Genomic DNA, 18,542 nt, shown 5'->3' with positions numbered 1-18,542 from the left:
TCAGCATGGTACTTATTACAAAGTTGTCAGGGTCTACAAGGTGTTGCATTAATGCCAACAGAAATCTTTTGTTTGTGCAACCTAGACAGGCTTTTCCCAAAACAGTATTTTTAAGACCACAATTGTGTTTCTGCATTGTTACTCTTTTCTTAGTGTTCTATAAATAGTCTATTAATACATAGTAAATAATCACAGGCCCATGGGGAAGCAGCAGGGGTGTGGGACTAATTAAAATAGTCCAGGCACAATGAGCCAAAGATTTCACTTTGTGTTCCGTGATTCTATTCTAATCATCAGCAGCTGCATTATGGAACAGAAGATAGGTGCATTAATTATTACATCATGGTGTTTATCATGATTCTCCAATCAGGCCATTCATCCAGATCCCAGCTCAGGCAAAGTCAAGATACTCAACTCATCTCTGGACATAATATAGTTTAAAAGCCTTCAGCCAGGCCAGCACATCACAGTGTTTCAATCAGACAATGTTCAGAGTTTCTAGAGCAGTAATGTGGAGCTCAGAGGGCAAAAGTTCCTCGTTACACTCTTTCATTTTATTTCTCCATGGCAATGTTTCTCAAAACCTGAAGATGTTCAAAAATGCTTTAATAATTATTATTTTTTCAGGTTGCACTTGTAAAGTAGTGAACACAGTGAGCTCACAAGACACAGCAGCTATGGAACAATGTGTGGATAACTTCCTTTACTCACGTTTGAGGTATAAGTGTGAACAGAACCATCATTTTTGAAACTATGTCATTCACCATTGGAGTATCACCCAACATTCTATGCACAACAAGTCTTTGGAGTAGGGCTAGCAGCTGAAGCATACTGATCCAGAGGTGAGGGCAGGACTACTGGGCCACGGCTGAACCTTGGTAGTTAAAATCTGATTGAATGGTTAAAAAACGGGAGGGCACTCCTGGACTACCCAGCCATAGTCAATGGTGGTCATGGGGCAGCCAAAAGTGAACAAAGTACCTAAAAGCCATTGGCGTGGCACAATAGTTTTGTGCTGTCAAAGTCAATCCTACGGCCGTTACAAATGCAGAACATTGCATTCACAATGGCCATAGGATTGACTTTGATGGCACAGAACTACTGTGCCATACCAATGGCTTTTGGGACCACCTGGTAAAGAAAGACATTGAAATAAAACTAGAGGAAAAGAATTTTAATAAAGACGAATGCCTCGCTCTAAGTAAGAAGTAGAATTCGATTGTAAACAAGGTGGGAGAGCAGATACCTGATTGGATGTGGACTAACCAATCAGGAGGGATGGACTACAGGGGTACAAATACCATCAGATTAAACATGCCCAAGCATAATCTCTGATGAAGATGGCAGAGTCTGTCATTGAAATGTCAGTTATAATTGATACCCATACCCAGTTGGAAACCCGAAAAGGGTTTATACGTTTACTGTTCATTCCCTCCACAGATACCGCCTGGCTTGCTAAGTTCCTTCAGCACTTTGTGTGTCTTGCTGAAGAGTTCCAGCATCTGCAGAACCTGTTGTGTTTATGGCATCAGTGTTCCAGCTGCAATATTAGCTGCTAACATTATAACAGGGAGAATTGACACTTTCTCTCCCAGTAGAAGAAACTGAAATAGAAGTATACAGTGTCTTGAGAAAGTACTCAGCCCCCACAACTATTTTCACATTTTACCGTCTCATTTTCCAAACTGAAAATATTTTGAAGTAGGATCTTTGAGCTAATCTACAAAACATTGTGCATCATGTCAAACCAAAAGAAAAATTACAAAACCTGTCAACAATTTACTAAAATTTGAAAACCAAAATTGTGAGGCTGAAAAAGTATTCATCCCCGTGTAATTCCTACATTACCTTTCCTTAGGTGCAATCCTGTATATTACAGTACCAACTCACTGAATTTGTTGATTTAGAAAATTGGAGGATCACCTGTTTTCAATAAATTCATATGAATACATACCCCCTCTCTCCGTAAAGTCCAACAATATGGTAGATTTTCAGCAGACCAAATTAACACAAAGACAAAAGAGCATTCAAGGCAAGTCAGGGAAATGATAATAGAGAAGCCCAAATCTGGCGGAGGGTACAAGATCATTTCAAAGGCATTGAACATGCCTCAGAGCTCAGTGTAATCCATCATGAAAAAGTGGAAAAAAATATGAAACCATAGCCACACTGCCTACATCAGGCTACCCCTCCAAACTTAGTCACTGGAGAAGAATGGTATTTGTAAGAGAGGCTACTGTGAAGGCAGTGGTCACTCTGAGTGAGCTGCAGGTGTCAGTGGCAGCAACTAGAGATGAGGTTCATGACTCCACAATCACGAAAGGCCTTGCATAAAACAGGTATTTATGGAAGAGTGGCAAGGAAGAAGCCCTGGCTAAAAAATAAAAGCATATGTTTGCCCGTGAAGTGTCACTTAGAAGATACCGTAAAGATATGGAAGAAGATCTTGTGGTTGGATGAGATTAAAGTGGAACTCTTTGGCCTCAACACTAACCAATACATGTGGTGTAAATCAAATAATACTGCACATCAGCCAGGTAAGACCATCCTATTGTAAAGTATGGTGGAAGTAGCATGAAGTATGCGGATGCTTTTTAGCAGCAGGGAATGGAAATCTGGTCAGAATTGATGGGAAAGTGAATGCTGCTAAATACAGAAAGATCCTGGATAAAAATCCACTAGCATCTGCCCGAAAGCTTAAACTGGGGAGGAAGTTGGTCTTTCAGCAGGACAGCAACCCAAAGCATACCACCAGAGTGGCTTCAAATGAAGAAAATTGATGTCCCAGAGTGACTCAGTCAGAGTCCTGACCTTAACACGACCCTGGCAAGACTTCAAGATTGCTGTCTACCACCACTTTTCAACTAACCTAGCACAGCTTGAGCAACTTTGCAAGGAAGAATGGGCAAATCTTGCTCCATCACATTGTGTAAAGCTAACAAGAGACTCGTCCAATAAGATTTCTGGCTGTAATTGCTGCGACAGGTGGTTCAACCAAGTACTGAACAAAGGGGGATGAATACTTTTGAACTGCTGACATTTCAGTTTCTGATTTTTTAGCTTTTCAGGCTTTACAATTTTCCGTGTTTTTTTTGGCTCTTCTGTGAAAAAAGTCTCAGTTAAATTGATCAAAATCCCTAGTTGTAATACTCATATATGTGAACTAAGGGTTGGGGGCTGAATACTTTTACAAGGCACTGTATATGTGAACGTATTTAGCATGGGACAGGCCCCTCCAACCCAATGAGCCACACTACCCAGTAACCCCAGATTTAACCCCAGCAGAATCACAAGGCAATTTACTACAACCAATTAACTTACTAACCGGTACATCTTTGGACTGTGGGAGGAAACTAGAGCTCCTGGAGGAAACCCACAATGTCATGGGGAGAACATACAAACTCCTTACAGATGGCACCAGAATTGAACTCCGAACTCCAGCACCCCGAGCTGTAACAGCATCACACTAACTGCTGCACTACAGTGGTCCCACGGTATTAAAGATCAAGTAAATAGGGTTGTATGGACCACAACCCCTTTCACGCTCACAGACATTCACCTGCTATTGAAGGGGAAAAAAAACAATGTAAAGGCCAAGAGAAGGATGGATACATCAGACAGCATCAATCTGAACTATGGTCAATGGCCAAGCTTTTGTTGTTGCCTAGGAATTAACAACCGAGGCATATATGGATGGAGCAAGGGAAGGATAAGGAAAGGGGAAGGTGAGAAATTCCCAGATGCAAAGAAAGAGAGGGTCAATCAGCCCTCCAAGGATTAGCTAGTTTTGTGCCCAGTTTATCCCATCATTCCCACAACCAAGAGGTCATGGGGCAGAAGGGTTGAGAAAGCACAAAGGTTGAGGCAACACTTGAGAGATACGTGCATATTGCAGGGGTTCCCAACCTGGGGTCCACGGGCCCCTCAGTTAATGGCAGGGCTCCGCAGCATAAGATTCTTTGGAAACCCCTGGTGCAGATTGCATGCTGGCAGGGAAGAGACATTTGTTCGAGCAACCAGTTTTGAGGAATTGGAGGTTGAAGGCGGAATTGGGTTATGAGCAAATGTTGGAGGCATGATTAAAACAGTGACCTCAGGTCCCATTAGGCAACCAAACTACATCAGCAGTGAAAATCGGGAGAGCTAATAGAATAACAGGAGACATCAGAGATTGCAGATGCTGGAATCTGGAGCAAAATTAAACACAAACTTTTGGAGGAACTCAGTGGGTCAGGCAATATCTATGGAGGGAAATGGATGATAGACATGTCATGTTAAGACTCTTCATCTGATCTGAGTATTTTTGGAGAAGGATCTGTCCAAGAGAAGGTTGATGTCTCTTCCAGCTCAATGGACAAGGGGCTGCTGGTCACCTTTAAGTAATGCAGAAGCAGACCTCAATTGCCTTGACAGGATTTATTGAGATTGAGTGGCCTTTACCACTGGTAGATCTTGAATTTTGCATCAGTGATGACAAAACCTATGCCATGTGACATCATTACATGTGCCTGGGTGCCTAGACACACAAAGGACTGGGGATAAATTTTGCAAATTTGCATGCTTAGCAATAAGGCTTTATATTAAATTCTTCCATGCAACATACAAAAAAGGCAGCACATAGGAAATATTTCATAAGTAAATATCAAAATACATGGCTTACACTGGCAAAAGGAAATTTGATCAATTATCCAACACCTAGCGTTAAATTAAGCTCAGCCCAAACGTGACTGACAGTCAGTGGAGACAGCTCCATTACAGCTTAGCACTATCATTAGTTTAAACTAGCCTGCATACACAATACCTTAAAAATAAAATCACTGAGCATTAAATGCTCACAAACTTGAAAACTCACCAGAAATTTTGAACTCAGAACATAACAATTAGTGCCTGAGAAAGTGGATTATAATCTGGAGTCCTGGAACATAGATTATCTAAAAATAATTTTCAAATTATTTTAGCAACCACAGCAGAGTTTCATTACATTCATGACACCCTTCCTTGCACGCATTTTACCAACACTACTTGAATAGCAAACGGGATCAGAAACCCTGGCTGATTCAACACTTGAAGTACAGAGTCAATTATACTACCTCTCAGAAACCCAACTGATCCTCTCTAATTGTTATGACCAACTGGCTCATTCAATGCTTATCCCGTGGAAGAGAACACAGGTCTTGATTACTTGAAAATATAGATGCCAAGACAAGGCTACCATTCATTATTAGCAATTTTTAAGATAGTGGCAAGTCTATTTTGAACTGTACATTCCTTGCAAGGGAATTACTTATAAATTACTGTTAGGTCAAGAATTCTAGGCTTTTAGGCCTAGAGATGACTCATCGCCAAGACGAGGTAAAATCTTGTGGAGGCATTTCTCAGTATTTGGTGTCACTGTTCTTCAGACTAAAGGAGATCAAGGCTTTCCAGTGTTGCTGATAAGGAAGCCGAAGGGGCAGAATCTCTATTCACTTTCTTCTTTCATGCAATATGATTTTTTTCACTATGCACACGATGGTAGAATAAATATTTAAGATGGGCAAATTGAGCACTAATCCAACTTGGTGCAAAGCACTGAAGTATGAAGTTGGAACCGTACTCACTCAAGTTAGAGGAGATTGGAAATCACACTGATGTGCCTTACTTTGGGGAGTCAAGAGGTGAGTCACTCTCTGTAGAGTGCCTAGTTCTGACCTGCACCTATATTTGTGTGACTACAAGTGCAGGACAGAAGTTACCAGGACATTGAAAGTTTGGGTTCGGGGTACTTGGGGATTAGATAATTGGAAATGGTCATCGCAAAGCACTTGTAAATTGGTTTACTGAGGTTCAGCATAAAACTGCTTTGCTGCATGTCATTTATACAGATCATTTCATCACATCAGTACAATGATGTCATACTAGAGAAAGGCAGTAACAGAGTGCAGAATAAAGTGGCACAGGTACAGAGAAAGGGCAGTGCAGGCAGACAATGAGGTGCAAAATAAATAGTGAAGTCAAGATCCCACCTTATCATACAAGTTGTTGCATGATTGTTACTTGCCGTTTGTTTAAAGTTGCACAAAAGTTGTCCAGGTCTTGTTGCACGTGGGAAGAACTGCATCATTATCAGAATACGAACTAGAGCATCATAATCTGCATGGACAAACTCAGTTCTGGACATATGTTGGGGGAAGATTAATGAGGAAGTAAATGATGACAGCCAGACCTAGGACATTATCCTGTTGCAACTATTCCCTAGGAACGGTGTGACTGGCCTTCAAGAACCACAGCCATCATTCTTTGGTGACAGTCCGAGTTGTTTCCTTTGATTTTCTTTGCATTCAGCTCATTCATCCTCACTTGGGGCTGCGTGATGCCACATTTGATCAAAAGTTGGCTTGATATATAGACATCACTCTCACCTTGCCACTGGAACGCAGATCTTTTAAATGGTTTTGGACTAAAGCTATAATAATACCACATAGCCAAAGCAAAACCCAAAATAAATATCAGTGAGTATGAGGCACTTGATAGCACTACTAGCAATCACTTCAATCAGACAAAAGATGAGAGAGAGAGTACTAATGAATGACACTTGGCAAGATTGGCTTTGGTCTGTTTTCATAGGCTGGACAATTTTCCACTGCATTAATAATCCTTTAACAGTTGGAATTCATATCAGCTCACCCCAAACCCCACAGTACACATAGTGTAGGTACACCTGCTCATCAATTCAAATATATAATCAGCCAATCATGTGGCAGCAAGTCAATACATAAAAGCATGCAGACATGGTCAAGAGGATCAGTTGTTGTTCAGACCAAACATCAGAATGGGGAAGAAATGTGATCTAAGTGACTTTGATGTTGGAATGATTGTTGGTGCCAGACAGGGTAGTTTGAGTATCTCAGAAACTGTTGATCTCCGGTGATTTTCAACAGTGAACAAGGGGTAAGAGTGGCATACTATACAAGCTAATGAGAGTGGTCAACGGAGAATGGCCAAACTAGTTCAAGCTGACAGAAAGGCGGAGTAACCCAAATAACTGTGTGTTGCAACTGTGAGGTGCAGAAGAGCATCTCTGAATGCACAACACTTCAAACCTTGAAGTAGATGGACTACAGCAGCAGAATACCACAAACATACACCCAGTTGCCACTTTATTGGGTATATGAGGTACCTAATAGAGTGGCCACTCAGTGTAGATTGCTGTGTTTAACCACCAGCATCTATAATAATCCAGGAATGATGCTGAGTGGAGGGCCTTTAATTAAAATGTTCATCAAATTATTGCTGGCAAGACTTATTTCACTGCATCTGTGAGAAATTATCCCTTGGTACTAACGTTTTTAATATTCCTTACTACTTTTAGCCAGTTCTTTGGGATACTGAGTGCATGTGGGCACAGTGCCATAAGACGGCACCAGGGAAGGAAATAGGTAGGGAGAAGAGACACGAAACCTGCACATAACTTATTAATGATGCACAAACATTTATAATGCAAACAGTCAGATTCTACTCAATATTGCAAAGCGCAAGTTAATATTCATACTCACACAACAATATTTACTTAAACCTCAATAATCAGTTCCTGTTGTTACAGTGCAGGAAGGAAGAAAGGAAGATTTATCAGCCTTTTCATAACACATTACCAATGCTCTAAATTTTTTCCAAAGCATTCCCCTAACATGATTTTATTTAAAATAGAGTAACTTCTGTTTCTTAGGAACAAGCAGCAACAGGCCAGCACAGGGCAAGGCTGTGCAGCCAGCCAGTGAAATGAGTGCCTACTTTGTTGGCTGCATTGATTAAAAATCCATTAAGCTTCATCTTAAAATGACCCTAATATTACTTCCTCAATGTAACTGGCCTTTCAACTCTAAGAGTGGTTTGACATGAGAAGTGCTATTGTCAGGTATAAACTTGCTAGTCTGTGAGATCCATATTTTCTCCTGGCCTTCTATCTGTTGGCTAATCTTAGGCCTTGGCTTCTGAATCCAGCATAGTACTTTATCAATCTATGATTTGTAATATTCTGCCAATACACATAATGCAGCTGGCTTCCTTGCAGGCAGGCCTTGATTTTAATCCACTCACTCCTCACTCTTGATTAAAAAAAAATGCCCAAAGGTCCCCATGACAGAATGCTGGACAACAAACCCTTTGCAACTGTGATATGATATGACTGATTTCAGCTTTAAATAGCATCAAGGACACTTGCCTCTAGTCAGCGGGGGCTTTAACAAATGAGGCAACTATGATGAGGTTATTGGAATCCAATATGCTAAGACTGAGTGATAGAGCTCTCCACCAAGCCAACATTTCTGGGAGCTGGACTGAGGTGCAGAGAGATAAAATCTTTCTTAGACAATATTTTTTTGATTGACAGGAGAATATTCCCCTGGCATCTCTGGTGAATCTTGGGCCTCATGTACAATGGGAAGCCTCCTCCTATCCTAATGCATTCATCTCTGGACCAATGCCTGTAGCCTCTCGCTGACTACTGGAGACCCTTCGTGCAATTCTCCGGCAGTAACCTTCTGCTGCTGAAATTGCCTTTGCTGGATAACACCCAGGAAGTTATACCTGTAGGCTTGGACAGAGATCCGAGCCAGAATACTTAATATGAACGTTGGTAGTCAGGATTTCCTCATGGCTTGTATCCAATGATTAAGTTGCCACTAAAATCAGCATTTGGTTTGTTATCACTGACGGACATTGTGAAAGTTGTTGTTTTGCAGCAAAACAGTGCAAGAGATAAAACAAAGTACTATAAATTACAAAATAAATAAATAGTGCAAAAGAGGAATAATGAGGTAGAGTTCAGAGGTTCGTGGACCCACCAGAAATGTGATGGTGGAGAGGAAGAAGTTGGTGTTAAATCAAGCTACAGAATACGCCCTCCACAGTACAAAAGTATCTCTATTGTATTTAATGAACATTGAGTTGGAACTGGGAAGGTTTCAGTCAATATATAGTGGATTCCAGTTAATTAGAACACGTCACGATCAGACAATTTTGGCCCAATTTATCGGCTGCCCCAATTAGTTGAAGATTCATGGAGATAGAGAAAAAGTATACAAAAAAAGAAAACTATCATTTAACTGAATCACAAATTATGCATTTAAATGAACGCTGCTGTGTTCTTGTGATTGACAAGATCAAAATCAGCACAAGCAGTGATTGCAGATAATGGGCTGCCATCATAAAATGCTTTTGATGAATGCATCCTCCAAATCCTCATTTCCATTGTAACATTCAAGACAATTGTCAATACCTTCAAATTCTTCATGGTTCCTAACTTGTTGAAGTAGAGAAATTGTTTCATTTTTAATCCTGGCTGCTTCTGGCATCTCCAAACCTGAATACTTGAAACTGCAGTGAGCAAAACAGTTCCAACTTGTCTTACTGTTTATTTCTCACTAATTATCGGTGACAAAAATCACTGCTTTTTTGAACACAAGCATACACAATTGACGCTATTTAAAAACTGTTCGCTCTAAGCACGGTGAAGTGTGTAACGGCCACACAAATACATATGACTGATGCCTGCTAGAAACCTTGGCAACCTGTCTCAATTAAGCAGCATAGTATCCCAAATAAATAAAGGAATCCTGGCTATTTTCTCAACTCATTTTTGTTCTTTAAGATATGTCCCAAATAGGCGGTTGCCTCAATAAACCAAAGGCCCAATTAACCAGAATCCACTGTATATGGGAAGTCGCAAACAATGATAACACACCCCAAGAATGCTGGAACGATGTGGACATTCTGTCATTATCCTTCTGCATCAAAAGTTGGTTGTGACTGTGTGATTGTGATCTAAAGACACAGGGTAATGGATATTTTTGCACTTGAAAATGCATTGCCCAGTTCTTCACTCTGAAGGCTAGAATTGAACCTCTGGCTAGAAGTGGGTGTGTTCTTTAATCTGCGGTGATGAAAACATTTTGGACTAACGAATCAGGAGGGATGGACAAGGGGGGTATAAATATTACTGTACTAGACATGCCCAGGAATCATCCCTGATGAAGGTGGCAGAGTTTGTCATCGAAACATTGGATAAGATCGATACCTGTACCCGGCTGGAAACCTGAGAAGAGTTTATTCATCCTATATGCCAAGAAAGCACGAGATGCTTTTTAAAATCATCTCTTGTTTGGGATGTTGGGGTGGGAGATCAAGGGGTGAAGGAAAGAGTGGGATAGGTGTTTGTTTGCATGAGGTGGGGAAAATAAGATATAATGAGGAGATAAGGGGGTCATCTTGACTTATTGCATCAAAGCCAGCTCAGAAAACAGAGCTTTTCCATGACTATTTTTCCCTTTAATCTATTCTCATTACACTCCCATCTAAGCTCACCTACACACCAAGAGGAATTTACAAAAGTGAGCTAACCTATCAATCTGGGATGTGGAAGCAAACTGGATCCCACAAAGTTAAAGTGAGAACATGCAAACTCCACATGGACAGTGTCGGAGGTCAGGATTGCAACTGTATCATTGGAGCTGTCAAGCCAAATGTTTATTAGCTTTGACACTGTGCTGTCGCATTTAATGAGTGGGCAAGGTCCAGGTCAGGACTTTACTTGTAGTTACTCCAATCTGCTCTGTGCATATGGGATTAAGTTCTTCAAGGAGAGTCTAGTAAAAGGTGGTCCAAGTTCTGATCTCCAAGAGGAGAGTTGCATGGTGAATGACATCATCCTATGCATTGGTAAATGTCATGTCAGCACTGCAAGGGTGAAGTAAAATAATTCAGACATGGTGGTCATTATAGTTAATAAATGGAAAAAATAATTACATAAAGACAAAAAATACTTTAAATTTGAGAACGCCACATGGCTGGGCTAACCTGATCCACCTTCTCTGAAAGCCCTCCTTGAATAAAGCAACCCCAGAACTTGTTCTGTGATCCTACCTGTGCTGGGAGAGTGTGTGTCACAGCTGTTGGGGAGTATGGGCCTCCTAGGTCATTGCGAAGTAGGTTGTCACTGTGCATCTTCGTCTTAAGACAAGTTATGTAGCGGTTGCAGAAGTCTTTGCAAAGTTCATTGACTTTCTCCAGCTCGAGCAGATGGATTCGCAGAACCTGAATGGCTTTAACCATCTGAAACAAAATAGAAAGGCTATCAAACCCAACAGATCTAATACACTCAATCCTTCTCACTGAGAAACCATCCATTTCACATAGATCATTTAAAAGCCAACTCACTAAGGACCTTCTTCAGATAAGGAGTCACTCATTTTTTTTCCACAACACCTGCCTGTAACAAATTTGTGACATGATGGCGTTATTGTGATTTGCTGCTTCTCACAAAGTTTGCTGCATGACTACTGACAGTTCCTGCCTCAAGAGGAAATCCCATTCATTGTTCTATTTATTTCTCAGCATTTCCCAGTCCATTGTTCAGACAAACATTGAGGGACCAGGTCGTCCTCCACAATTTTAACAATCAGCTCTAATGAAATGTCACTGACCTAATATACCGACCATTTCTCTCTTCACACAGACCTGATTTACTGAATATTTTCATCAGTTTTTTGTTCTGATTTTTATTTTGAGTAGCCATAATATTTGGCTTTATTCACACAGATCAGGGTTAAAATTGCACATACTGTGTCCTGGATAGGGCTTTAACATTAGATTCAACAATCTGTCTTTTCTGTCCTTGGGTGTTATCCAACATCAACCACAGGAAGACAGTGTGAAGATGCACACACAAATATATACAGATACTTGTATACACTTGTACAGTATATGTACCTCTGTGCACCTACACAACCAATGGTTAATCTCAGATGAGTTACTGAAGAGTTTCAGCAATTAGGTGAAGAAAGGGAATAAAATTAATCCCCACCCCGTTCTTCAACTGAGAACTAAATCAATGCCAGGAACTGACCAGCTTCTTAAAAAAAGTATGCTCACACTGTATCCAATGCATTTTACAGTGCCTGTAAAAAGTATTCACTCCCTTTAGAAGTTTTCATGTTTTATTGTTTTACAACATTGAATTACAGTGTGATTAATTTGGCTTTTTTGGACACTAATCAACAGAAGAAGAATCTTCTGTGTCAAAGTGAAAACAGATCTCTACAAAGGAACTGCAATTCACATTATGTACATAATGTATTATGAGAATGTTATGAAATTAGTTAATCACTTTAATTTGTCAGATTACCGTCATGGTCTTCCTTCTGCCTAAGTTCTATCAGATCCCTTGAGTATTTCTTCATTCAAGGAGGTCAACTCTACTTTCTCCCGTCCATGCACCCTTTCTAAAGCCTTCACGTTTTCTGCAGGTGCAGCTTGTAGACCTGAACACAATAATCCATCAATCTCTTGCTCTTGTACTGTAAAACCTCCCATCTCTATGCCTTTAACCCACTTTCTCAGCTTAATACCACCTCGCGTATGTTCATAAGCACTCCAAGATTTCTCTTTTTTTGTATTCCCTTTTAGAATTGTACCTTCCATTTCAGATTTCCAGTTCTCATTCCTCCTGCCAAAATGTAACATGTCATAGTTCTGATGATTACATTTCATGTGCCACCTGTCTGTTCATTTACCAATATGTTCATATCTCCACTAGTCTCTGACGATCTTCTTCTCACTTTATAATGTCACCAAGTTTTTTATCTGTAGACTTGGAAATTACTGCATACAGTATTCCATACATTCAGGTGCAAGTCATTAATATAAAGCAAAAGAGTTCAAAGTTAATTTATTATCAAAGTGCATATGTGTCACCATATACCCCTGAGATTCATTTTCTTGCAGGCATACTCAATAAATCCAATAACCATAATAGAACCAATGAAAGACTGCACCAATTTGGGCATTCAACCAGTGTGCAAAACACAACAAAATGTGCAAATACATAAAGAAAGAAATGGTAGTAATAAATAACCAATAAATATCGAGAACATGAGATGAAGAATCCTAGAAAGTGAGCTCATAGGTTTTGGGAACATTTCAATGATGTGGCAAGTGAAATTGAGTGAAGTTATCCTCTTTGGTTCAAGAGCCTGATGGTTGAGGGGTAATAACTACTGATCCTGGTGGAGTGAGTACTGAGACTCCTGTACCTTCTTCCTGATGCCAGCTTCAAGAAGAGACCTGGGTGGTGGCATTCTCTGATGATGGACGCTACTTTCCTCTGACAGCACTTTGTGTAATTGTGCTCATCAGGCTCCATGATGGACTAGGCCATATCTGCTGCTTTTTGTAGGATTTTCTCATTCAGGGCATTGGTGTTTCCATACCAGGCTAGTTGCAGCCAATCAATATACTCTCAACCACACATCTACAGAAGTTTGTCTAAGTTTTAGATGTCACACTGAATCTTTGCAAACTCCTAAGGAAGTAGAGGTGCTGATTTCTCTTCACAATTGCACACCTGCTGGACCCAGGACAGGTCCTCCAAAATGGTGACACCAGGGAATTTAAAGTTGCTGACCCTCTGAAGCTATGATCCTCTGATGACAACTGGCTCATGGACCTCTGCTTTCCTCCTTATAAGTCAATAATCAACTCCTTGGTCTTGTTGATAGTGAGTAAGAGGTTGTTGCTGTGGCACCACTCAGCTAGATTTTCAATCTCCCTCCTATATTCTGAATTGTCACCACCTTTGATTTGGCCTATGGCAGTGATGTCATCAGCAAACTTGAATATGCCATTGTAGCTGTGCTTAGCCTCACAGTCATATGTGTAAAGCGAGTAGATTAGGGGGCTAAGCACACAGCCTTATGGTGCACCTGTGCTGATAGTAAGTGCGGAGGAGACGTTGCCAATCTGAACTGACTGGAATCTGCAAGTGAGGAAATAGAGGATACAATTGCACAAGGCGGTATTATGGCCTAGGTCTTGAAATTTGATTAGTCTTGAGGGGATGATGGCATTGAAAGCCGAGCAGCAGTTGATGAATAGCATCCTGATGTATGCACCTTTGCTGTCCAGATGTTCCAGGGTTGAGAGAAGAGCCAATTGAATGGCATCTGGTGTGGACCTGTTGTGTCGGTAGGCAAATTGGTGCAGATCCACGTTGCTTCTCAGGCGGGAGCTGATAAGTTTCATCAACAGCCTCTCAAAACACTTCATCACAGTGGCTGTAAGTGCTACTGGATAATAGTCATTGAGGCAGGTTACCATATTCTTCAAAGGCACCGGTATAAGTGAAGCCAGGTACCTCAGTCTGCCAGAGCAGGAGTTTAAAGATCTCAGTGAACACTCCAGCCAGTTGATCAGCACAGGTCTCTAGTCCTTGGCCAGGTACCACATTTGGTCTGGATGCTTTCCATGGATTCACCCTCTTGAAGGCTACTTGCACATCTCCCTCAGAGACTGAGACCACAGGATCATCAGGTGCTGTGGGAGTTTGTGATGGTTCCTCCATGTTTTGATGGTCAAAGCGAGTAGAGAAGGCATTGAAATTGAACTCATCTGAAAGTGAAGTCCTGTTGTTGCTTATGTCACTTGATTTTACTTTATAAGAGTTAATAGCATTCCAGCCCTGCCACAACATCCTTCTTAAATTCAAGTTTAAACTGGAATTGCCACTTCGCCCGTAAGATGGCTTTCTGAAGATTGTACCTGGACCCCTTGTAACTTGCTTGTTTTCTGGACTTGAACACCTCTGATCTGGCTCTCAGCAGATTGCGGACCTCATGGTTCATCCAGGACTTCTGGTCGGGGAGGACTCCGAATCATTTCATCTGCAACTGTTTTAATGAAATCCTTGACAAGCAAGGTGTATTCATTCAGATCTTTGAACACGCCCAGTCCACTGACTTGAAGCAATCTCATGTTGCTCTTCTGCCTCCCACAACCACCTCTTTATTGCCCTTATCTCTGGAGCTTTACTTTTTAGGCTCTGCTTGTATGCAGGTAGGAGAAGGACAGCCAAGTCCTTCTGGACAATCAGGACAACCAGATTTACTGAAACGCAGTCTACGTATGGAATGACAGACATTCCTTATATTAGTATAGCAGCGGTCTGGTGTGTTGGGACCTCTTGTGCTGCAGGTAATATGCTGATGGTAATCGGACAGGGTTTTCTTCAAACAAGCCTGGTTGAAGCCCCCGACTATCATTTGAAATTCATCGGATAGAGGTATCCTGGTTGTGACTCCTGGGCTATGTTTTTCTCCATTCTGAAAAACAACCTTCACACTACTTTCTGTTAGTTAGCTACATTTATTCCACACCTTGAACCATGATAACAAGCTTTTGATGCTATAAATGTTCAAATGCCTTTTGGAATTTCAAATATACAATAACTGCATTTCCTTTTTCCATCCTCTTTTACTTCATCAAAAATATTGTTATCAAAAGGACAGGTAGAGGGGTGGGGTGGCTCTGTGGGTAAAAAGCAAAATAAATTCCTGAGAAAGAGGTGACATAGGATTGAAAGATGTAGAATCCTTGCATCCATCCAGAAAATGCAAGGGTAAAAACACCCTAATGGAAGTTATAGAAGAGTATGGAATACAAATTTCAATGGGAAATAGAAAAGGCATGTAATAAGGGCAATGTTATGATAGCCATGGGGGATTTCAATACGCAGGTTGATTGGGAAAATCAAGTTTATGCTGGATCTCAAAAGAGGGAATTTGAGATGCCTTTGAGATGGTTTTTAAGAGCAGCTTGGTTGAGCCCACCACAGGAAAGGCAATTCTTGATTGGTGGTTGTGTAACGAACCAGATTAGATTAGGGAGTTTAAGGTAAAGGAACCCTTGGGAGACAGTGATCATGATACTATAGAATGCATCCTGCAGTATGAGGGACAGAAGATAAAGTCTCAGATGTATCAGTATTACAGTGGAGTACGGAGAATAACAGAGGCATGAGAGAGGAGCTGGCCAAAGGAGACATTAGCAGGGATGACAGCAGAATGGTAATGGCTGGAGTTTCCAGGGGGAATTTGGAAGCTGCATGATAGATACATCCCAAAGAAGAAATATTCTAAAGGGAGAATGAGGAAACAGTGGGTGACAAGGGAAGTCAAAGACGCCATAAAACAAGAGGGCATATAATAGAACAAAATTAGTGGGAAGTTAGAGGATTGGGAAGCTTTTAAAAACCAACAGGAGGCAACATAAGGAGAGAAAAGGTGAAATATGAAGGTAAGCTAGCCAAAAATATCAAAAAGGATACCAAAGGTTTTTTCAGACATATAAAGTGTAAAAGAGAGAAGAGAGTGAATATTGGACAGAAAATGATGCTAGAGAGGTAGTAATGGGGGACAAAGAAATGACGGATGAACTTTTGTGTCAGTCTTCACTGCAGAAGACACTAGTAGTATGCCAGAAATGCGAGAGTGTCAGGGGGCAGAAATGAGTCTGGTTGCTATTACTAAGGAGAAGGTGCTTGGGAATCTTAAAAGTCTGAAGGTAGATAAATCACCTGGACCAGATGGACTATGTCCCAGGATTCTGAAAGAGGTAGCTGAAGAGATTGCGATCTTTCAAGAATTGCTATTCTGGAATGGTTCCAGAAGACTGGAAAATTGCAATGTCACTCCATCCTTTAAGAAAGGAGGGAGGCAGAAGAAATGAAATTACAGGCCAGTTAGCCTGACTTCAGTAGTAGGGGCGATGCTGGAGTCCATTATTAAGGACGAAGTTTTAGGATACTTAGAGGTGCATAATAGAGTCCAAAGTCAGCATGGATTCCTTAAGTGGAAACCTTGCTTGACAAATCAGTTGGAATTCTTTGAGGAAATAACAGGCAGGATAGACAAAGGAGAGTCAGTGGATGTTGTTTACTTGGATGTTGACAAGGTGCCACACATGAGGCTGCTTAACAAGATAAGAGCCCATGGTATTACAGGAAAGATAGTAGCATGGATAGAAGATTGGCTGATTGGCAAAGAGCGGAAAAAAGGGGACCTATTCTGGTTGGCTGACGTTGGCAAGTGGTGTTCCGCAAGGTCAGTGTTCGGGTCCCTTCTTTTCACGTTTTATGTCAATGACTTGAATGACGGAATTGATGGCTTTGTGGCCAAGTTTGTAAACAATACAAAGATAGGTAGGGGGTGGTAGTGTTGAGGAAGCAGGGAGTCTGAAGAAGGACTTGGATAGATTGGAAGAGTGGGAAAAGAAGTGGCAGATGGAATATTGTGGAGGGAAGTATATGGCTGTGCACTTTGGCAGAAGGAATAAAGGTGTAAACTTTTTTAAAATGGGGAGAAAATTCAAAAATCAGAATTGCAAAAGAACTTGGTAGGAGTCCTCATGCAGGATTCCCTAAAGGTTAATTTGCAGGTTGAGTCAGTGGTAAAGAAGGCAAATGAAATGTTAGCATTCATTTCAAGAAGTCTAGAATATAAGAGCAAGGATGTGATGCTAAAGCTTTATAAGGCCTTGATCAGAACAAATCTGGAGTATTGTGATCTATTTTGGGCCCCTTATCTAAGAAAGGATGTGCTGGCATTGGAGAGGGTCCAGCGAGATCCAGGAATGAAAAGCTTAATGTACGAGGAGTGTTAGATAGATCTAGGCCTGTACTCATTGGAGTTTAGAAGAATGATGGGGGATCTCATTGAAACTCATCGAGTATTGCAAGGCCTCAACAGGGTGCATGTGGAGAGGCTGTTTCCTATAGTGGGTGAGTCTAGGACCAGAGGACACAGCCTCACAATAGAGGGATGTTCATTTAAAACAGAGATGAGAAAGAATTTAGCCAGAGACTGGTGAATCTGTAGAATTTATTGCCACAGATGTGGAGACTAAGTCATTGAGTATACTTAAAGCAGAGGTTGATAGGTTCTTGGTTAGTCAGGGCGTCAATATTTACAGGGAGAAGGCAGAAGAATGGGATTGAGCAGGATAATAAGTCATCCACAATGATGGCAGAACTAACTTGTTGGGCCAAGTGGCCTAATTCTGCTCATATGTCTTATGGTTTAAAATATCTACTAAATAAATAATATCAACTTTTTTCGTAACAAGTCAATTCCAGCTTTCTCTATTCAATCCTGTTTATTAATTGTTACCTTTCCTTGATTAGTATTTTTAGAACATTCCCTTCTACCATGGTTAACCTGACTAGTTTGTTGCTACAGGGTTATCCCTTTTTCCCTCTTATGAGCAAGGCTGTAATACATACAATCATTTAGTTGTCAGGTACCATATTCCTGAATCTACAAATGTGTGCAAGATTATCTGCAACTATCTTCCTTCCTCATATTCCTCAGTAACCCAGGATGCATCCCACCTTGCTCAGGTGACTTTTCTACTTTAAGACTTTTAACCTTTTTCTCCTCCTCCCAATCAATTATTAGCCCATTCAAAATCTTCTTTTGGTGATACCCTTGCTGAATCCTCCTTAAAAGCCAGGAATCTTTCATGGTCACTTTATTCTTGATACCTTACCCATAAATGATAACTTTTGATTTTTGACTGGAATCAAGCTAGGATCCAGTGCCAAAAATACTGAATTACTGTACGCCACCATCCTGAATGTGAAACTAAATGCAAGTTTCTGAACTCAAAACAAGTGAGGCATTCAGAAAATCACAGGGAGATTTTATACCTTTATATAATCATATTCATGAACATAC

General features: G+C 40.8%; 1 protein-coding gene across 3 annotated transcripts in view; it reads right to left on the bottom strand.

Annotated features, from left to right (window-relative positions):
* Positions 1–18,542, bottom strand: part of pknox2 (pbx/knotted 1 homeobox 2) — a 489,281-nt gene that overhangs the window by 111,142 nt on the left and 359,597 nt on the right. For all 3 annotated transcript variants that reach the window (XM_059957270.1, XM_059957269.1, XM_059957271.1), the window contains one exon: positions 10,900–11,088. In XM_059957270.1, the coding sequence (XP_059813253.1) occupies positions 10,900–11,088 (189 nt within the window). The remainder of the gene's footprint in view (positions 1–10,899; positions 11,089–18,542) is intronic.

Source organism: Hypanus sabinus, chromosome X2 (assembly GCF_030144855.1).
Source record: "Hypanus sabinus isolate sHypSab1 chromosome X2, sHypSab1.hap1, whole genome shotgun sequence".
Lineage (NCBI taxonomy): Eukaryota > Metazoa > Chordata > Chondrichthyes > Myliobatiformes > Dasyatidae > Hypanus > Hypanus sabinus.
This window is presented reverse-complemented; position numbering and strand designations above follow the sequence as displayed.